Source organism: Mustela putorius, unplaced genomic scaffold (assembly GCF_011764305.1).
Source record: "Mustela putorius furo isolate JIRA1106 unplaced genomic scaffold, ASM1176430v1.1 tig00003976_pilon_pilon_pilon, whole genome shotgun sequence".
In the NCBI taxonomy this organism is placed as follows: Eukaryota; Metazoa; Chordata; class Mammalia; order Carnivora; family Mustelidae; genus Mustela; species Mustela putorius.
Window position 1 is genome coordinate 355,869 of NW_025422118.1, and position 23,228 is coordinate 379,096.

General features: G+C 40.7%; 1 protein-coding gene across 2 annotated transcripts in view; it reads right to left on the minus strand.

Annotated features, from left to right (window-relative positions):
• The window catches only part of HGSNAT (heparan-alpha-glucosaminide N-acetyltransferase), a 48,108-nt gene that overhangs the window by 22,627 nt on the left and 2,253 nt on the right, over window positions 1-23,228 (minus strand). Inside the window, exons 1-4 of one of the 2 annotated variants that reach the window (XM_013047418.2) lie at window positions 11,486-12,002; window positions 8,379-8,494; window positions 999-1,135; window positions 651-772 (exon numbers count right to left, since the gene is read on the minus strand). In XM_013047418.2, coding sequence (XP_012902872.1) covers window positions 651-772; window positions 999-1,135; window positions 8,379-8,462 — 343 coding nt within the window. In that variant the 5' untranslated portion in view covers window positions 8,463-8,494; window positions 11,486-12,002. Of the gene's footprint in view, window positions 1-650; window positions 773-998; window positions 1,136-8,378; window positions 8,495-11,485; window positions 12,003-23,228 lie in introns of those variants that run through there. The other variant, XM_045070914.1, reaches the window with a different exon arrangement.

A 23,228-nucleotide genomic window follows, 5' to 3' on the forward strand; every position in this document is an offset into this window, starting at 1 on the left:
TATTAATGCCACAGGGATTGTCTAATGGGGGACTCAGATCAACAGATCTTCTTTTTCTTTTTTAAGATTTTATTTATTTGAAAGCAAGAGGAAGCACAAGCAGCAAGGGACGGGTAGAGGGAGAAGGAGAAGCAGACGCCCCACTGACCAGGAAGCCTGATGTGGGGCTTGATTCCAGGACACCAGGATCATGACCTGAGCTGAAAAACTGACAGATTTTCTTCAGTGGAGTTATGAGAGAATAAATAGTCCCTCCTTAATCTCAGGGACTTCTGAACTGTCCCTATGAGACCCATACAAGAAATACTGTGCCCTCTATCCTAAAATGAGGAAAGATACTTGACAGTCATTTGCCCTATTTCTAGTTTCTTTCTATTGCACTAACTTTTTTTTGGCTTATTTATGCTTCATCATTACACTAGAGAACATCTATGAGAAGATGTTGATCATATAATTTTCTTATATATCACATAATTTTTTTGGTATACACCCATGAAAAAATCAATACATTTAAATATACCACAACTAAATAAGATAGATAACCTTTAATCCAAATTTTAAAGTACACAGAGTGTTGCAAAAAGTATTCAAAAACTAAAACCTGTAAAACACAAATTAAAAAAAAAAATCAACAAAGAGCCTATACGTACGAAGGTTACTGTCGACTGGCTTCTTGTTGACAACTATGTCACAAGCAATTTCACCAGCTCCATTATGGGCATGCTTTACCACGAGTGAATAATTTCCAAATTCTCCAAATTTATATTCCAGCCTATGAAGTTGTGGTAAAATTAAGAAAAATGGTTAGAGCAGGACATAAGGAGTTGGATTATGGTAATGTCATCAAGGCAGAGTGACAGGCATTCCTGAGTGCAGACTGGGAAAGATATAAAAAAAAATTTCGATGGAAGTAAAAGCTAAAATCCAAATAGGGGACAAAAACTAGACAGAAACTGCAGGCATCATGTCAGTAGGGTCAAATCAAAGCAGGTACAAACCTACAAACTTCTTTCTCTTCCAAGGTGTCATTGATCTGCAGGAGAGATCCGTGCTGGGTGCTCACCGCCACCGCGGCAATGCTAGGCTTCCCGGGTTTCCCACTCCAGGAAACATTGACCAGAACCTGAAACAAGCACTGTACAACAGAAACACAACCTGTTAGAGGTATCTAAAAGGCCACCGGTTGTTGGCACACATGAGTATCTACCTGAAGTCCTTATAAATTCCAATAACTTAAGATAAAATTAGTCTGTGGGGCGCCTGGGTGGCTCAGTGGGTTAAGCCGCTGCCTTCGGCTCAGGTCATGATCTCAGGGTCCTGGGATCGAGTCCCGCATCGGGCTCTCTGCTCAGCGGGGAGCCTGCTTCCCTCTCTCTCTCTGCCTGCCTCTCCATCTACTTGTGATTTCTCTCTGTCAAATAAATAAATAAAATCTTTAAAAAAAAAAAAAAAGATAAAATTAGTCTGTATCACTATGTGTAAATTCTTCACCTAATTAACAAATACATCATATACTGTCTTGTATTCCACTGTTTTACATATTACATACACATAAATTTCCATGGTTCTGCCTAATTTGCATATTCAAACTTTTTATGGTTGCATTATAATCCATTAAATGCTAAAATTTTGAGTGTTTAGGCTGCTTTCAAAGCTTTTGTTTTATCTTTTTGTGTAACATTTATATAAATTATGTTTTTAAAGATATACCATACATATTATAATTTATATTAAATATAATTTATAGAAATTAGCTTGTTTTCAAAGATCTACACATGTTTTGTTTGTTTGTTTGAAGGTTTCATTTATTTGACAGAGAGACAGCAAGAGCAGGAATACAAGCAGGGGGAGTGGGAGAAGAAGAAGCAGGTTTCCCACCAAGCAGAGAGCCAGATGCAAGGCTCGATCCCACAACCCTGGGATCATGACCTGAGTCAAAGGCAGACACTTAATGACTGAGCCACCCAGGCACCCCAATGATGTTTTATTCTTTTAAATTCTTGCCCGGAAATAAATTTCCAAAAATGAGGTTACTGAACAAAAAATAATTGTTTTGGGGCACCTGGGTAATTCAGTCAGTTAAGTGCCTCTTGTTTTCAGCTCAGGTCATGATCTCAGGATAGTGGGATTGAGACCATTGGGTTTCTCTCTCCCTCTCCCTCAGCCTCTCCCCTCCAAATAAATAAATATATCTTTAAGAAAAATCATTTAGGGTGCCTGTGTGGCTGATTTGGTTCAGCTCAGGTCATGATCCCAGAGTCCTGGGATCAAGTCCCACATCAGGCTCCCAGTGCCATGGGGAGTCTGCTTCTCTCTCTGACCTTTACCCTTCTTATGCTCTCTCTCTCTCAAATAAATAAAATCTTTAAAAAAAAAAATCATTTTAATGGTTCTTGTTTTATGTGGCCAAACAGTCCTCAAATAAGAAAAATTACAGTATATTTGTTTCTCATTAGCCTTAAAAGGATTTAAAGATCATCTTTTTTGTTCATGTACTAAATACTTATGATATCACAGCATTTAAGATTACATTTTAAATTATCAGTAAATTAAGTAATTCTACATTCTTTTGTTATTTTGTTATTTCTTATGGTATGAACCATTCTTAGACACAAATCCCCTTGAACATAATCTTAGAAATATATCTTCATACTGCAACATTAAACTTTTTTTTTTAAAGATATTTTATTTATTTGACAGACAGAGATCACAAGTAGACAGAGAAGTATGCAGATAGAGAGGAAGGGAAGCAGGCCCCCTGCTGAGCAGAGAGCCTGATGTGGGACTCAATCCCAGGACCCCGAGATCATGACCAGAGCCGAAGGCAGCAGCTCAACCCCACTGAGCCACCAAGGCGCCCGCAACATTAAACTTTTAACTGTCTCAAATATTTCCCCATTCTACTGCTTTCCTTTTCATCTTGTTATATTTTCTTATTTTTAATTATGTTTTTAATATTTTATGCAGTCATACTAATCTGGCTTGCTGTTTCTTCTTTCATTAGTTTAAAAATGTATTTTGGGGTGCCTGGGTGGCTCAGTGGGTTAAGCCGCTGCCTTCGGTTCGGGTCATGATCTCAGGGTCCTGGGATCGAGTCCCACATCGGGCTCTCTGCTCAGCAGGGGGCCTGCCTCTCTGCTTACTTGTGATCTCTCTCTGTCAAATAAATAAATAAAATCTTAAAAAAAATAATAAAATAAAATAAATAAATAAAATAAAAATGTATTTTGTCTCTTTCAGTTATTTTTTACATTTATGGAGATTATTTTAACTTGAATCCACTTGGAATATTTGACAGATGGTGTATATAATAATTCTAGATACCTTCCCCATAGTTTCAGTTTTAACATGTTATGTTGGGGCGCCTGGGTGGCTCAGTGGGTTAAGCCGCTGCCTTCGGCTCAGGTCATGATCTCAGAGTCCTGGGATCGGGTCCCGCATCGGGCTCTCTGCTCAGCGGAGAGCCTGCTTCCCTCTCTCTCTCTCTGCCTGCCTCTCCATCTACTTGTGATTTCTCTCTGTCAAATAAATAAATAAAATCTTTAAAAAAAAAAAAAACATGTTATGTTAAATTCTCAGAGTAAATTAGATTCCACTTCTTGTATTTACGTTGGTCCACTGGTCTTCCTTTCTCTTTTGTGGCTACATAAGTGGTTGTGACTTGGTAATCCATCTTATCTGGTATAGCAAGTCTCCACACTGCCTGTTCTTTTGGGCCATCTTTTGATCCTCTTGCTCGTTTACTTTTTCCTATCGATGTGGGAATGACTTACATAGACTCTATAAAGTAGCCATTGCTATGTTAACGGCAACAGTGTTAAAGGTATGAATTACCACCATTTTTCTATGCTTAGTCTTCATATCATATTGGCTATCTCTCCATTTAACCTATATTTTTGCCCTAAAATTTCCTTATCATCTTTATGTATGAACTCTGTTCATGAACTTTATCCTCAGGGATAAAAATATAAGTCATCATGGGGCACCTGGGCGGTTCAGTGGGTTAAGCCTCTGCCTTCGGCTCAGGTCATGATCTTAGGGTCCTGGGATCGAGCCCCACATAAGGCTCTCTGCTCAGCCGGGAGCCTGCTTCCCCCTCTCTGCCTGCCTCTCTGCCTACTTGTGATCTCTCTCTCTCTGTCAAATAAATAAATAAAATCTTAAAAAAAAAATAAGTCATCATAAATAAATCTTTCAATATGCTAACTTATTCTACTTGACAGAATTTTATTTAAGACTGTTGTACCCACACTGATTAAAAAGTCTAACCTGCATTTCTTTTCCTGTCTTTGCCAGACTTTTAACATCCTATCTATATTGCAGAATAAATCAGATATTGAGCCATCATTACAAGGGGGAGGGAGCTTATATTTAGGTTGGTTTATATAAAAACTGATAATTCTTTATTATTTGAAAATGTAGAAAAAATACTGTATTTCTAGGTGAAGAAATTCATTATAACTTTCCAGATTTCTTTTTTTTTTTTTAAGATTTTATTTATTTGACAGAGAGAGATCACAAGTAGACAGAGAGGCAGGCAGAGAGAGAGAGGGAAGCAGGCTCCCCGCTGAGCAGAGAGCCTGACACGGGACTCGATGCCAGCACCCTGAGATCATAACCTGAGCTGAAGGCAGTGGCTTAACCCACTGAGCCACCCAGGCGCCCCTAACTTTCCAGATTTCTTAATCAGTGACTGATCTACTTATGTTCTCAATTTCTTGAGCCAATCTTCATCATATTTTTGAAGGAAATCAATTCTTGAATTTCGAATGTATCAGCTTAAACTGTTCATTTGACCATAATTATTTTAATTATAGTGCTTATCCATATCCTGATTTCTAATTTTATTAATTTCTATTTATCAATAATTTGCCAATTATACAACTTTTATTTTTAAAAAATCATCTCTTGGGGTGCCTGAGTGGCTCAGTCAGTTAAGCATCAGACTTTTGATTTGCCTCAGGTCATGATCTCAGGGTTGGGAGACTGAGCTCCCACACTGGGCTCTGTGATGGTGTGGAGCCTGCTAAAGATTCTCCCCTCTTCCTCTGTCCCTCTACCCCCTACTCCACTCACACTCTCTCCCTCCCTCAAAAGAAAAGTGGGGGGGGACACCTGAGTTGCTTATTTTAGTTAAGCATCTGCTTAACCCCAAGGGTCCTGGGATTGAGTCCTGCATCAGGCTCCCTGGGAGCCTGCTTCTCCCTCTTCCTCTGTCCCCGGCTCCCCCTGCTTGTGTGCGTGCGCGCACGCTCGCTCTCTCTCTCTCTCTCTCTGATAAATAAATACATACATACATACATACATACATACATCTTTTAAAAAAATCTCTTGGGGCCCCTGGGTGGCTCAGTTGTTTACATATCTGACTCTTAATCTCAGCTCAGGTCTTGAGCTCATGGTTGTGAGTTCAAGCCCCACACTGGGCTCCACACTGGCCATGGAGCCTACTTAAAACAAAACAAAACAAAATCATCTCTTGACTCATGTTAATTTTTCTCTCATTTTCACAGGCAGGAAGCACCAGAGGCAGGATTCAAACCAGGCACTCTGGCTGGCAGAATCCATGCTCTAAACCACTCCATTCTATCACTTTCTGGTCTGGTTCCATTCACCAGTTTAATCCCTAAACCCCACTGAGTCTGATAATAGTGAATACTTATTTCTCAACACAGTTTTGTTCTGTAGTTTCTACCATCACTTTTTTTTTTAAGATTTATTTATTTTAAAGATTGATTGATTTATTTTTGAGACAGAATGAGTACAGGGAGAGACAGAGGGAGAGGAGTGAGAGAATCCACAAGCGAACTCCCAGCTGAGCAGGGAGCCTGATATGGGACTCAATCCCAGGATCCTGAGATCATGATCTGAGCCAAAATCAAGAGTCAGCCACTTAACCAAATGAGCATCCAGACACTCTACTTATTTAGAGAGAGAGAGAGAGAGCATGAGCAGGACGGACAGAGGAAGAGACCGAGAGAATCTCAAGCAGACTCCACACTGAGTGCAAAGCACAATGTAGGGCTTGATCTCAACCACCCTGAGACCCTGACCTCAAGAGTCAGATGCTTAACTGACTGAGCCACCCAGGCGCCCCCTACCATGACTTTCCATGTGTTGCAGGGGCCCATCTCAATTCCGAGCCTTTTCATTTGGTGTGCTTCTATTTTAATATTAACATTTCATTTATCATTTATGCAAATACTAAAGCCTGACCGGCCCCCTTTATTCCCACATCTACCTCATGAAAGTAACGATGCATATGTCTTTTGTTCTTAATGTTTCTTTTTAAGCATAATATGTTATGTACAATATGTTATATTTTAAGTACAATATGTCTTTAATGTTATTAGTCAATGTATTTATGTATAACTTTCCTTTTTCCAAAAGGAATTTGAAATTACTCCCAATATTTTAATACAAATGAATTTTATTTTTATGCAAGTTAATCCAACTGTATTTGTTGAAATTAGCCTAGACTTGCTCACTCTGAATTCCTTCCTCTACTTTTATTGTCTTCTTTTGTCATTTATATATTTCCCATATTGCATATTCTTTTCTGATAATATTTTAAAGATGTAGTAACATTAACTATTATATTATCATACTTACATGTCTACTTACATTACATACATACATGTCTACTTTAAAAAATGAAATGGCCTTGTTTATTCTAATTTATGTCTGAAAATAATTAACAGCCAAAATTAACAGATCACCTTCACTGCAGTGAAAGTCCAGATTTCTGTCTCCCACTCACTGCTTCTTTATGCCACCTCCAGATCCCCCAAGGAATACTGTTTAGGATGCTAAAAAGCAATTTTCTTTTTCTTTTCTTTTTTTCTCATTTACATCTTGGATTTATTTAGGCAGTTATAGTGATTACTCATACTTAACATTACAATACAAACCTTCCTCCAATTTTGGTTCTCTTTTGAAAAGCACTTGCTGACACATTCAGGTACCTTTAGCTTCTTGAAGCTATGAAATCTACACATTTTTTTCAATATGTTTATGTGTTTTTCAACGTGTTTGTATCTTAAGTGTTTCTACTTTAAGAGAAGAGAGATAAAGAAGAAAGAAAATTCTCAATTTAACCAGATAGCTGATTTCCTTCACCTGTAAGTCCATAGTTCCCAAATATTTATTATTTGGTTTACAAAATACAAATTATTATCATTTGCATTCCTTTGAATGCAAAGGAATTTATATTTGCTTAAAGATTTGTAAATTATCATTAATGTTCATAGTTTTTTTTAAAGATTTTATTTATTTATTTGAGAGAGAGACAGTGAGAGAGAACATGAGCGAGGAGAAGGTCAGAGAGAGAAGCAGACTCCCCATGGAGCTGGGAGCCTGATGCGGGACTCGATCCCGGGACTCCGGGATCATGACCTGAGCCGAAGGCAGTCGTCCAACCAACTGAGCCACCCAGGCATCCCAATGTTCATAATCATTAAAAGGTTATGTCTCGATAGCATTTTCTGGTTGTTCAACCTTTACAGGCTCATAAGTGTCTTTCCATATGTCCTTTATCAACAACCAAGCAGCGAGGGAAAAAGCAAAAAAGGAGAGAGAAGCAAAAACCAGGAAACAGACTCTTAACTAGAGAGAACAAACCGATGATTACCAGAGGGCAGATGAGTGAGGGGACAGGGCCCTGAGTAATGTACAGAACAGCTGAACCACCACATTGTAAACCTGAAACCAACAGTAACACTGTTGTACTGGAATTAAAATTAAAAACTTAATATGGGGCGCCTGGGTGGCTCAGTGGTTAAAGCCTCTACCTCAGGTCATGATCCCAGGGTCTTGGGATCGAGCCTTGCATCGGGCTCTCTGCTCCGCAGGGAGCCTGCTTCCTCCTCTCTCTCTGCCTGCCTCTCTGCCTACTTGTGGTCTGTCTGTCAAATAAATAAAAATCTTAAAAATAAAAAAAATTAAAAACTTAATAAGAACAAATAAAGCCTTTATCATCAGGAGGGCAGATCTCTGGAATAAGTGTCATTCTTCAACCTAAGCCTCCCGGTTGTTGTCACTACCTCTGCCCTTGGAGAATACCAAGGTTCTCACTTCTTCCTTCTCTGGTTCAGCAACAGAGTTATGCATCAGGCAGAGGAAAAAAGTAAAACATGGTCTGTCTATCACTTTCATCATCACCAAGAACTGAGTTTTTAAAAGATGGGGAGGGGGAAAGGTAAGAGACTGACATTGTTCACTGCTAGGCATTCCCCCTGATTATCTGTCTCCTGATTCTATTTGTGCCCTTACCTATAAAACCAAAGGAACACGTGAAGGGCTTCAGGCAGGAGAGCCCTGGGGATCATTTCAAACAGCCCCAAAGCAAACAACACTGTGAGCATGAACATAATACCTACGTGGTAACAGCGTTCGGAATTCCAGAACACAGTCAGGTTTGTTCCGCGCAGTTCATTGTGGATGAGCAGCAAAGCCTGATCCATCTTCAGCTCTACATGCTTTTTTTTATCTAAGTCTGGTAAGAATTAGGAAAAGAAAGTTTAGGAAAAAAAAATGAAAAAGCATCTGAAAGACACATTAGAGACAAAGTGCACCTGTGTGAACAGTGTGGGTTCATAGACGTGCTTCTCAAAGGCTTGCACTTGGGGGCTTTGGGGTCTCTAGTCCCTTACTTTGTGGACACACAACTGAATGACTCTGCACATGGGCACGTATGCACACACACACACACACACACACACTTTTGCACACATGCCACCACTAGAGACGAGGATTCGGTTAACACCATTCACATCCTGTGTGTAAACGGACCATGTGGGACCAAGTTCATCAAGTGCTAAATTGTGAGGGGCACTGAATTTACTAGTTTCACAGATCTTCTATCTGACAATATGCCAATCTCATAAACTGGTATTTTCTCCATTTTGCAGATGAAGAAATTAAGGCTTACAAAGATTTGATCATTGCACATGGCCAGAGTTCTGCAAAATCACTGTGTAGTTCCAGAGCCCAGACTTTCCTGGCCCTTGTTACTCCATTCTGAATGCAGCTCAGGAGACGTCAGGATGCCCAGTCAGCAGGGCTCTACAGGGATGTGCATAAACTTTAAAGTTGCGAAACTCTGGGGCACCTGGGTGGCTCAGTGGGTTAAGCCGCTGCCTTCGGCTCGGGTCATGATCTCAGGGTCCTAGCATCGAGCCCTGCATCAGGCTCTCTGCTCAGCAGAGCCTGCTTCCTCCTCTCTCTCTGCCTGCCTCTCTGCCTGCTTGTCAAATAAATAAATAAAATCTTTAAAAAAGGGCGCCTGGGTGGCTCAGTGGGTTAAGCCGCTGCCTTCGGCTCAGGTCATGATCTCAGGGTCCTGGGATCGAGGCCCACATCGGGCTCTCTGCTCAGTGGGGAGCCTGCTTCCTCCTCTCTCTCTGCCTGCCTCTCTGCCTGCTTGTGATCTCTCTCTGTCAAATAAATAAATAAAAATCTAAAAAAAAAAAAAAAAAAAAAATCTTTAAAAAAAAAAAAAAAGTTGCGAAACTCTGCCTTATATCACTTGGGTTTGACTTCTGAATCTCTTTCCGGTTTCCACAGCAGATTTGAAGTAAGAACAGAGGATGAGTCTCAGTCTGAAGGAAGAAAGACCCACTGCTCTGTATTCCTTATGCTTAGAGCTCAGGAATCTACTAGATGCTCGTAGGATGACCTAAAGACCACCATCATGAACAGTCTAAATTTCACCTGCCAACTTGGTAGGCAAAGGAAGAAAACTACTATAGGCTAAAGTGAAAGCAAAATGTTTCATTTAGACCTACCCATTTATATTATTATATGAAAGAGAAATTAACTTGACCTCTAGCTTCTAGGCCAAAAAACTATTTAATAACACAATGAGAAAGGTAAAATCTAGGCTTTTTTTTTTTAAAGATTTTATTTATTTACTTGTGAGAGAGAGCACAGGTGGGGTAGGAAGAGGAACAAGCAGACGCTCCCTGACCAAGGAGTCCAATGTGGAGCTCGGTCCCAGGACCCTGGGATCATGACCTGAGCCGAAGACAGACATTCAACCAACTGAGCCACCCAGGTGCCCCCTAGCCTCTTTTTTTTTTTTTTTTTTTTAAGAGGGAGAAGCAGATTTCCCACTGAACAGAGAACCTGATGCAGGGCTCAATTCCAGAACCCTGGGATCATGACCTGAGTTGAAGATGCTTAACTGACTGAGCCACTGAGGTGCTCCTAATCTAGCCTCTTTTATTTTGCAATATGGGATCTTCCTTCAGGGCTCCCCGGAAACTCATGTGAACAGTTAATTGGTTAATTCAGGAAATTTTTCTAAATTGCTCTTTTTAAAGTTTACCTGAATTTACCCTTATTTAGCTCTCCGTAAAGACAAAACCCACAATATATCATTTTCTTTTTTCTTTTTTTTATTTATCTGAGAGAAAGAGAGCATAAGCAGAAGGGGCAGAGGGAAAGAGAATCTCAAGCAGACCCCACACTAAGCACAGGGAGCCAGACGTGGGGCTCAAACCCAGGACTCTGCAATCATGACCTGAGCCAAAACCAAGAGTTGGACACTTAACCAACTGTACCACCCAGGCACCCCAACAATATATAACTCTTAATAATCTATTGAAAATCTTTTCCCTCTCTAAACTATATAAAGTTATACCCATCACTTTTTCTTTCCTTTGTTAACCTTCTGAAGAGCTTCTTCTAGTAGGAGCAGTGGTTAGGACCAGGGATAAAACATGGTGACATGGTGGGTTAAGTGTCTGGACTCCAAGTTACACCAACATGAATTTGAATCCCACCCTGTCTCAGCTTCCTCACCAATAAATTAAGAGTCTAGAGGTTCTGCACTCGATTTCTATTGTGGGGCGAAGCTTCCCACACCACAAGCAATTCTCAGACACCAACTGGGCGTCCTACAATTCAACTCAACTTTGACACTCTTTACCTGGAGACAGTGTCAGGTCCCATAGACAGGGGCTCAGTCCCACAAGACCCGCCAGCACCTTTAGACATGGGTGGTGCAGGTTACCACCCATGCCTCTGACCATTGAGTGAGAGACACCTCAGTTTTGATTAATTTGCTAGAGTGCCTCACGGAACTCAGGGAAACATTTTACTAGTACATTACTGGTATATTATAAAACTACATAACTCAGGAACAGCCAGATGGTAGAGATACATAAAGCAAGAGGAGGGGAAAGAGCACAGAGCTACCATGTCCTCTCCTAGGCCACCATTCTCCCCAAATCTCCAATTGTTCTCCAACCCAGAAGTTCTCTGAACCCCATCCTTTGAATTTTTATGGAGGCTTCATTACACAGGCAATTGATGAAACCATTGGTCATTAGTGCCTGATTCAACCTCCAGCCCCTCCCCTCCTCCCTGGAAGCCAGCTGTGGGACTGAGCTCCAGCCTTCTCATCACAGGGTTGGTTCTCCGGGCAACCAGCCCCATCCTCAGGTGCGGCACAAAGGTTACCTCATTAACATAACAAACACACCTGGGCCTGCTCTCAGCACTGAGGAAATTCACAAGAAATGGGGATGAAGACCAAATACCTATTTCTTCATATAAGCCACAGTATCACGAGTTGTAATATTGTGTTCTTCATAGGACTGCTGGGAAGGCTACGAATGACAAGATAGGTAATGTGGTCGGTGCAGAATCTGAAACAAAGTAACTGGTCAACACAGGATAACGGTAACATCCAGGCCACAGCCAACCAATGCAGAATCAACGTTAGGAATATATGGTTAAATATTCTCCACAGCTGTTTCTGCTCTTTCCATGTAACTTCATTTCCAACTCCTTCCCATTTCCTCTTTCTTCCTAATGTAAGAAATGATGTCATAGACAGCTGAAAATTAACATGGGCTCCTGTTGACATAGTTCCTTAACTTCCAGGAGGGAAATTTTATAGCCTTTTAAATAGTGTTTGCTATGCCACTGCCAAACCCCCCTCTAATTTAGCTGCAATTTATGACAGTTGTGTCACTTGCACTCCCAGGTGATACAAATTACACACCCAAATGTGCACCGGGCCCCAACAGCCCTATGAAATAGCTACTGATGTCTCCATTTTCCGGATGAGGGATGTGAAGCCTGGAGAGGTCAAACAACTTGCCTCAAGTCACCCACCAGCCATAAGGACTTAGGCTGTGGGCAGTATGACCAGCACCTGACCTCTGTGACCTGAGTCTCCTGAGTCAGGTAAACAGATCTGTTGCCTAGAAGCTGTGCCAGTGATTTTTAGCCTTTTAATTTTTTCCTCATTTTTGAGCCTGATGTATAGAAAATATAATTTCCTTATTGTTTTAGTTTTGAAATAATGCTTGACAAGTTTGAAAATGTTTTCCAAATGTTTCCCATCAATATTTTCCTTTCATGGGAATTGTTGGAATGTTCTTTTATTTAACTACTTAACTCCCATTAAAAAGGAGCCTGCAGGCCCAGAATGGAGTCACATATGCTAACCCCCACCCAGATTTAAGACCTACCCCAACTGCAGCTTCAGCTTCTGCCAGAAATGGGGCCTTCAACCAGGCAATCTGGAACTTCCTGGTCAGCATCAGGAGGTAATCTATAGGAAGACCTTTTTCTGTTCCCCCCCAGAAAGGTCACCTTGCCCAAAACAATGCAAATTTTTGTGAATAATTTCCTTTTTCCTCTCCCTCTCTGCCTTTAAAAACCTTTCCTTTTCCGCAGCTCAATGAATTTCCTTTCTGCAGTACTTGCTAGATGGGATGCTGCCCGATTCATGAGTTGTTAAATAAAGCCAATTTGATCTTTAAATTTACTCAGCTGTCTGTTATTTAACACATTTGGTGGCAGTGGTGTGATTGAAGGAGCCTTCCGACGACTCTGGGGAAAATGGGAAACACAGGCATGGTACCCCACAATCACTCTGAGCTCATGGTCTTACTCATCATGTCCGAGTGCCACGGTAAGTTCTCTCTTGTTTCCGTGCTCCACTCTCTGCATCAAGCCCTCAGAGTAACTGCCTCTGCAGTCCACAATCCCAGGCTTTTTGAGTGAAAAACCCTATCCCTTAATCCTGTCCCAAGTTCTGTGTGGGAACTATTGGTGGGGGTATGTAGTTCCCCACCATGGGGAGCCTCCAGGCTGCAGTTCCCATCTGCTGGGCTCTGCTGGTTCAACCCTTTCCCCGGGCCAAGGCTCCACAGGGACTGCTGTTGGTGCACACAGGGCCTTCTACTGGCCACTCCACAGAAACTGCCAAACCCAGGATTTCAGTTAGTTCTCAGATTCCACTCCAGCAAGTGCTGACATTTCAGTCTGCTGTTCTCTGTTGGGAATCCTTCTCCAGATTCCATGCCTGTCGGGAGCAGCTGCAGTTCCCATTTGTTTGGAATCAGTCTATAGGCCCCATTCTTTGAGGTTTGCTGGTTCAACACTTTCCCCAGCCCCCAGTTCTTTGGTTACAGCTCAGGTCCACAGTTTCAGTTCCTCAGATACTACTACTGGTTTCTGTAAATGTGCACATGATGGAAAGGTTAACTGCTCATGGGAATTGGGGAAGCCAAAAAAGCCACAGAAATTGGTAAGCAGGAGTCAAGCATTTAAGAATTGTTGGAGTGCTCACCACTTAGACCAAAGACACCTGTGTTAGGACTAGCGGGCAGAACCAGATGGGTTGACACTAGATCACTTGTCAACCTCAAGAAAAATTCTGTGCAATGAGGTACACCGTGAAACACCACACAACCCCAACCCCACAGCACATCCCTCTGAGGTATTAATCTGGCTCTGAGCAACTCAAAGGCTAAGCTAAAAATTAATAATAAATAACAATAAAGATAAACATAGGATCCTTAATTTCTAAAGAGTGAAGTGTGCCACCATCTGGCATACTTATTTCATGTCTAAGAACTGTGGTCCCAAAAGCTATAAATATCTACAAAAATGGCAAAATTTCACTAACGACAATCTAGAATTACAGTGGCCATTTTGAGTAATGTTCCAATTAGATCAGCTCATTTAAGAAGTGTCCTTAAAAGCAATGATTCACAGAAGCACCTGGGTGGCACAGTGAGTTAAGCCTCTACCTTTGGCTCAGGTCATGATCTCAGGGTCCTGGAATAAAGCCCTGCACTGGGCTCTCTTCTGTGCTGGGAGCTTGCTTCCTCGTCTCTCTCTGGCTGCCTCTCTGCCTCCTTGTGATATCTCTCTCTCTCTCTCTCAGCCAAATAAATAAATGAATAAATAAATCTTTAAAAAAAACAAAAAAGGATTCCCAAATTAAACAAAGAGAATGTGATACACAATTTTAACTGGTATACAGAGGCCTCCAAAAGGTTCCAAATGGCAAAAGAGCTCCACTGAAATATTTATTGTAAAATACTGAAAATTATTTAAAAAGAGGTACCTGAAGCAAAAGGCTACAGTACTGATGTAATCCCTGCTGCTCCACCAGCCTCCTTTATCTGAGTGCTCATTCCTCAATATCCTCTCTCTGAAGTAACTTTACTTGACCGTGAACAAAGTCACCCAAATCAATGATCTTACAGGCATCCCCATATCTACCTTCAAAAGAGGGATCCCCTTATGAGTTCCTCTCAGAGTTGACAAGACTCAGGAACTTCCTGATAAACTGCTACATTATTCCCTTAAAAAGTCAAGGGAAAACTAAAATTGAGAAACAAAACAAGAGGGGCACCTGGGTGGCTCAGTTGGTTGAACATCTGCTTTCAGCTCAGGTCATGATCCCCAAGTCCTGGGATTGAGCCCCACATCGGGCATGGAGGCTGCTTAAGATTTTCTCCCTTCTTCTCCCACTGCTTCATCCCCTTGTGTGCACTCTCTCTCAAAAAAAAAAAAAAAAAAAAAAAAAGAAGAAGAAGAAGGGGGAAAAAAAGATAAGACAAAAGAAAAAACAGAAAAGCTCCCAAATTCTAGTAAATTTCAGAGCTAGGAACTCTTTGCTTTAAACCCCATTCACAGCCTACAGATGGGATCCTGGAAAAACAGATGGAAGCTGGCTAAGTCCTTCTCTAAGCTAAATGTGGGAAAGAGAAACATTCCCGCATAGGTGGATGGATAGGTCAGTCCTTTCACATCCAGACTATAACCTGAATCTTTGAGGAATTAAAAGCAATTCTCCTGATCTTAAAAATCTTTACAAAACTAGAAATGTACATGGAGAGGCAATTCAAAGTTAACCTGTTTATTTCATTGATCTCCAAGCTTCCCCGTTTATCTCCGAAGACATAAATTATTGTCATTAGAAAACCAGAGTCCTTATTGGAGGGACTTACATTCTCTTCCTGTGATTTTGAGTTGAAAATACCAAAAGTACAAACCTCAGTGAGATAATTCTTAACAGAAGTAGAATGGAAGGAGTAAAAGTCATCCGAAATTTGGATAAACGAAAAATCATGTATCTTCTCCACAAATATTAATAGAAAAAACTTTAGTCCATCTGCCAGAATAAGTTAGGAACCAACTATTCTTTTGTAAACTAGTGAGTTCTGCATTATCCTATCTGTCTTATGGTAAAAATTTTAAAATAGTAACTCCCAGGTTTCTGCTTATATGTTAATGTCTGTCTGTCTGTCTACCTATCTATGTGTAGGTGTAGATAGGTGGCATTTTCTACCTCTGAAAAATGCTAAATTGCTAAAATTAATTTGTAAAGAGGTCTATAATTGGCTTATAAATTAAGTATTTCTAAATTTCAGAAATAGAATAGAAACTAACTCAAGTGCTTTTTCAGGTTCATACAATCTGGGAAGACATTCATTATTAAACATGGTTTATGTTTGTTGGTTTAATGAAAACAGATATGCCTTTACAGAGTTTTCAACATTAAATAGGACACGTTTATCATAGCAAGTTTTACTCATCAAATATGTTCATATTATCTGTTACTAAATTTGTCAACAAGAAACAGTGGCTATCTAATATCATATCTGAGTTGTGCTGTTTTGTGGGTATTCTAACCATTGTTAAGAACAAGTAAACTGAGGGGCGCCTGGGTGGCTCAGTGGGTTAAGCCTCTGCCTTCAGCTCAGGTCATGATCCCAGGGTCCTGGGATCGAGCCCCACGTTAGGGCTCTCTGCTCGGCAGGGAGCCTACTTCCTCCTCTCTCTCTGCCTGCCTCTCTGCCTACTTGTGATCTCTCTCCCTCTGTCAAATAAATAAATAAAATCTTTAAAAAAAAAAAAAAAAAGAACAAGTAAACTGAATAGGTAGGTAAAAGGTTTTTATGTGAACTTTTTAAGTAGTTTTCCCAAATCTTTTTGGTAACACTGAAACCTTAAAGTTTTGCTAAATCAAGTTTAATTCACTGGGTATCCAGATCATTTCCAACTAAGATAAAATACTGGAACATTAAGTACTGAATATAGGCTTGACCACTTTTTGCTTCCTTTTACAGAGGAACTGAAGATCTTTGAGTCTATTAGTAAACATGCCTCATGCCACCCCGAGAAATTTTCTATGAAAAAAGCACCTGTTTCTAGAAGTCATAACATTTATAAGTCTGCCTGAAAGAGGATTCAGCTGCCTCCATTTTGACCTCAGACTTTCTTTCCAGCTTGTCTCTTGGGTCAGGGGGAAGACCCTGAGGGCAAAGCATCCTCTGCAACATCCCCCTCAAGCAATAACCACTGCCCAGAGCCAGCAACATACCACCTTTGATTGACTGTAAGACAGTGGTGGACAAAATCTGATGGTAAAAAAGAAAGATGTAGAAGACTTGTGAAAAAGGAATCTCTGAAAGGAGTTTAATGAGTGGTCAGGCTGGCTACAATTAAAATGAATCTATTTAAAAGTAAGCAGTTTTTTTTTAATTCAATTAGCCAACATACAGTACATTATTAGTATCAGATGTAGTGAGGTTTTTTGTTTTTTTAATATAATCTCTATGCCAACACGGGGATCCAACTCAGGACCCCAAGATCAAAAGTCATATGCTCCACCAGTCAGGAGTCCCTAAAAATGAGTTTAAATGTCAGGAGTACCCTAGTGCAAAGTTAGAATTTGGTTTTTCTCTCCATTAAAAGGACAAAGTTGTTTTAGGTTATTGGTCTGCTCTTAATAAATTATAAGCAAAATTTCTTCTTCATCTTTAATGTAATCTGCCTAGAAAGACAAAAATTCTGTTTTGTCTTTATCAGGTCTTTAATTAGGGAAAAAAGCAGGGTCTTTTCAATATTAAAATAGCCACAGCTATAAATAAATAAATAAATAAATAAATAAAATAGCCACAGCTTTGTACAACTATTTGACTCTCTGTATTTGCCTGTGAAGTATTTGTAACTTGGTGAAATGGAAACTAAATATTGTTTCACAGTGACCTATGATCCCAAACCTTTTGATACCTTAACAAAGGTCCCCAAAATCAAACTCTAAATGAAGTCTTCTTGACCTTTAACTAGCTTTGGGTTTTCCAGACAGTCCCTTGGAATATCTCAAAGGATCTGTTCTCTTTATAAAAGAGAAGATGTTAACAGGCATATCTGGTATGTTACATTACATGGGAAGCACTGTCAAGCAAATGATGCTAAACCTTCTTGGATTATATCTGCCTGATATATGTTATTAATATAAGTGTTTCAGAAACTGTATGAAATTCCTGAAGACAGAATAGGCACTGATATGTTAACACTTGTAATTACAGTTACTGTCTGAACATGCAATCACAAAAATAACCAAATTTCCTTGTCAATTCTATTGTAATGAACTTTTCAGATCTGTAATGGGCATTTTTAAGTCTTTTGTCATTTACAGAGAGTTGTTTTACTCAGATGCCTTTACAAAAGCTTCCTGCAAATGTGTTTTATCTTAGAGGAAATTCATGGAAAGAGTCTGACAAGTACTCTAGAATACAGGTTTCTGATCACTTTCAGATCATGCAACTGAACTGGGTAAAAATTTCCAGAACTATGAACCTGGGTGGCTCAGTTAAGCATCGGACTTAGTGTCAGCTCACTTCAGGTCATGACCTCATTGGTCATGGGACTGAGCCCCTCACTGGGCTCTGTGAGTCTGCTTGAGAAGACTCCCTTCCCCCAACTCACAAGCACATGCATGCACTCTTCTCTAAAACAAATAAATCTTTTAAACAAAAGGGGGGGCACCTGGGGCGCCCAGCTGGTTGAGTTCCAACTCTTAGTTTTGGCTCAAGTCATGATCTCAGGGTCATGAGACTAAGCCCACATCAGGCTCTGTGCTTGGTGGGGAGTCTGCTTGGAACTCTCTCCCTTTCCCTCTGCCCCTCCCCCTACTCACACGCTCTCTAATAATAAAAAAATCTTAAAAAAAAAAATTCCAGAACTAGTGGGAAAACAGTATTCAAGTAGGACAAAACTTAATAACATGGGATTGAATGAACCAAGCAGGAGGACTATAAAATTTTTGTGACTTCTTGTTTAAAATGCTGCTAGTGGGTGCCTGGGTGGCCCAGTTGGTTAAGCAACTACCTTCAGCTTATGTCATGGCCCGGGAGTCCCCACATGGAGTCCTGCCTCGGGCTCCTGGCTCCATGGGGAGTCTGCTTCTCCCTCTCACCTCCTCCCCTCTCATATTCTCTCTCACACTCTCTCTCTCTCAAATATATAAATAAAATCTTAAAACACACATACACGCGCGCGCACACCCATGGTTCTCTAATATTTTGCTTTTCCAGATTTTAAGAAACCACCTTCTCTTTTCTCTAAAGGTATCAACAAATTGATAAGGTATGCCTTTGGGAACAAAGATGAAACATTTACTTTTTCTCCCTAATTCCTCCAGAATTGGAAACCTCTTGGGTATTCCTTTCATGGCCATATTTACAGATTCAATGAATCTGACTGTTGTAACCAGACACCACTGGAAACCTTGGCTAGACTACTAAAGCTTTGACCAGCACATCATATTTGAGAGAGATACGCCTACACTCAGATATGACCAAACAGCTTTAAAGAACTAAGATTGATGTGAACTGCTGCGATCTGAGAGCAGCCAAGATAGAATTCTTGAAACATCTTTGGTGCAAAAAGAATGGTTTTATTCAAGCATGGGGACAGGACACACAGAAAGAGCTACACTGGGGTTGTGGGGAGTAACTAATTATATCCTTTCAAGTTGGGAGTTGGTTAGGGATAGCCTAAGTCCCTAAGGAATTTGGAAGCAAGGCTTCCAGGACCTTGAGGGGCTAGCTTAGGAAAAGGTCGTTTACTGTCTAGTAAAACCTTAGTCATGAGACCCTTCAGATGGTATCAGTGGGCCATATGTTTAGAGGATGATTGTTAATACATAACTTGGGAGGGTGGGTGGAGCTAAAGTAAGCTTCTAAAGGGATTTACATATGTTAAAGATTTATAGGATCTCATGAGGTTGTCTAATGCCAAGCTAAGGTTGTCTTTTGCTTCTAGCAAAGTATTAACATTTAGGCAGTTGAGTTCCTGGAGGAAAGTCACTCTGCCTGTCCCAAGTATTTTTCTATGGACTCTAAGTTATAAGAAAGTTTAATTTTCCTCCCCTATATTTCTTTTGATTTTGTTCTCTACATCAAGGTTGACTTTGTGGAGCCAATAAAAAGCCTCTTGGCAAACACCTTGCTTACAAGATTCCAGCAAAGTAATATTAAAAAGAGCTTATATTGGGGCACCTGAGTGGTTCAGTCAGTTAAGCATGGGACTCTTGAACTCAGCCCAGGTCTTGATCTCAGGGTTATGAGTTCAAGCCCTGCATTGGGCTCCACACTGGGTGCGAAGCCTACTTAAAATAAAAAATAATTTTAATTTTTTTTTTAAAAAGAGTTTATATAATCCAAAAACTATATATATATGTATATAATACATATACATTTATTTTTTTTATTTTTTTATTTTTTAAAGGGAGGGGATGCCTGGGTAGTGCAGTCAGTTCAGCATCTGACTCCTGATTCTAGCTTGGGTTGCGATCTTGGGGTCATGGGATCAGGCCCCATACTGGCCTCCACACTCAGTGCAGCATCTACTTGGGACTCTCTCTGCCTCTCCTCCCCCCCATAAATAAATAAATATTTTTTAAAAATTAAAAAATAAAAGAGGGAAGGATACCTGGCTGGCTCAGTTGATAGAATGTATGGACTGTTGATCTTGGGGTCATGAGCTCAAGCCCAATACTGGGCACAGAGCTTGTTTAAAAATAAATTTTTAAAAAAGAGAGAAAAAAATCTATAACCAATTTCTAAAAGAAAGAGCTTATATGGTCAATCACTATTGTTGGCAAAGCTTAAAGCAAAGAAATTAGTTTTACTCTTCAAAATGAGTAGAAGGAAGAAATGTAGAAGGAAGAAATGTTTACCCTTTTGTCTGTTTTGATTCTAATCCTCTTAACTGTCTTTGAGGTTCTGCTCTAAGTTGGACTGGCTCCTGAATTATTCTAGTTTCTTCAAAAATTTGGCTCCGACTCTCCAAACGAATGTTTCCACTTTTCTCCCAGCCTTCTGATTTGGAATCACCAAGAACAAAGACTGCCCTTGGATCTCCTTGGGAGGCACTCCAGGTCCTTGTCACCACCCAGATGGCAGCCAGACTTCAGGGACTTAAAGCCTGGAAATGCATCTCACTGCTGAAGAAGGCTCTACCTGACATGGAGTCCTTTACAAGCCCTGGAGACCTCCAGATTCAACTGAACAGGACAGGAAGGAGCTGACAGCAAAGCAGAGTGCTTCCTCCCAAGATGCCACGTCAACACTTCATACTTCAAAAGTGAAACTCTTTCTTCCTCCTTTTCTGTCCTTTACTCTGGCACTGGCCTGGAAACATAACGCCATCATCTGTATCACCCAGGCCACTGCTAAAATGGGTAACTTCTGGAATTTACAACAACTTTTTATGTTAGGCTAAGAGGAAACCTAGCTGACCCTTTGGCTTGAACAGGAAAATACAAACAATCCCTGTGAATGAATCCATTCATCACGCCCATGTAGCAGGAAGTGCCTTGTGCCCCCAAAAGAGTTTATCTTTATCTGTGGTGGTTATCACTATGAATGCTGCTTAGTCTAACTGTGGTCCTAAGAACTAAGGCCAAATGAACTAAGACAGCTCACCGATTCACCCTCCAGGACTGACACTGTCCAGTTAGAAAGGAATTACCAGAAGGCATTCACGACTCCAATTCACGTCCTTTGGCAGGACCACACTTCATTGGTTAGGAGTACATGTCAACGAGAATACGTTCAGAAACCTCTCCTAAACTCTAAAGGATAGTGCAAAATCCAGTGCTAATGACAACAGCTGCCCAATAAAGATCCTATAGAAAGTTGTTCTTAATAACGGGATAGCCCTTGGTTATATTTTAGCTAAAAAAAAAGAGATGTCTGAACTATGGCTAAAACCACCGGCTGCATCTGCATTCATGCATTCACACTTCTGGAGAAGTTGAAATGCGGACATATGATCATGGAGCAAGCCACCTGGCTTACAGTGGTGACTCCTTCACCAGGGTCTGTCTTTGACTCAACTGACCTTGATTTTGATTAGTTTGGGACTTGGGGACCCATATGGCTCTGAAATGCACTCCAGACACTGGGAATTATCCTGCTTGTAATAATCACAGAAGTTCTAGCCTCTCAAAAGCTCTCAATACATGTTTACAGCCACTAACCACCACGCAAATGATCTGCTTAATACATGAACATCAGAAAGAAACGAAGAAAAAGACCAACTTAAAAGACCGTAAACCTTGAAATTGTGGCCTATGAATCTCACAAAGCTTAAAACAAGGGCGCCTGGGTGACTCAGCTGGTTAGGTGTCTGCCGGGTCATAATACTGGGGTCCTGGGATGGAACCCTGCATCATCCGCTCCCTGCTCAGTGGTGAGCCTTCTCCCTCTCCTTCTGCCACTCCCCAGCTTGTACTCTCTGCCAAGTAAATAAATTTTTAAAAATCTAAAAAGCAAAACAAAACAAAAAACAACATGACCTATGCATACCACACAAAGGATCGACAAAATATCAGATTTTGTTCAGATTTGGAGCTGAGAGTGCCATTAGAGCCTTATACTTAAATCACACCTCTCAGTTATGCCGAGAATCTGATCAAAAGGTGGAAACTGTTGGGCGTCTGGGTGGCTCAGTGGGTTAAGCCTCTGCCTTTGGCTTGGGTCATGATCTCAGGGTCCTGGGACGGAGCCCCGAATCGGGCTCTCTGCTGATCAGGGAGCCTGCTTCCTCCTCTCTCTCTGCCTGCCTCTCTGCCTCCTTGTGATTTCTCTGTCAAATAAATAAACAAAATCTTCAAAAAACAGAAAAGAAAAGAAAGGTGGAAATTGTTAACAAGGAGACAGCAGGCCCCAAATGCAGTCACTTATGGTACACCCCACCAAGACTTAATACCTAACTGCACCTTCACCTCTCAGAAAAGTGACCTTTAGGCAGCCAACCTGAAACTTCCTGGTCAGCACTGGACCCCTTTCATTACCCTTAGAAGAACATCCTGGCCTAAAATGCATTCTTTGCTAATGATTTCCTTTTTTCCTTTCCCTCTCTGCCTCTTAAAACATTTCCTTCTCTGCTGCTTGAGGGAGCTTCCTTCCGTTTGCTAGATGGGATACTGGCCAATTCATGAATTACTGAATAAAGCCAATTTGATCTTTACATTTACCCAGCTGAGTTTTGTTATTTAACACCCCTTCCGTCTTCAGGCTCTGGGGATTGTATCATTTCTTTACATAGCACAGATGTCAAATCTTTTGTCAAACCTGTCAAAGACATGTGTCGTACCATGTTTTCAAATAGTTCTTTTTAGTTTCCTTGCTCAGTTTTGATAGTTTTCATTTTCAAATTTATAGTCACTATCCATTTTTCATAGTTGGAATAACTAATCCTTTTATCCATATTCTTGATTCTTTGGTAGTGGGTGGAGTAAGTTTCTTGATTTATGCTTCATTTTCCACAGGAATTTCAGACTTTAACAGTTTTTTTTTTTAAGATTTTATTTATTAATTTGACACAGAGAGAGAGACAGCACGAGAGGGAACACAAGCAAGGGGAGTGGGAGAGGGAGAAACAGGCTTCCTGCAGAGCAGAGAGCCCAATGTGGGGCTCAATCCTAGAGCCCTGGGATCATAACCCAAGCTGAAGGCAGATGCTTAACAACTGAGCCACACAGGTATCCCTAGACTATAAAAGGTCTTAGTAGTCATCATAAGGATGCAACTCCCAAGCTATCCACTATGACATCTAAATTGAACTTGATGCTCAGTTTCAACAAAAAGCTGCCAACTTCTGATACTGATGACCTTAGA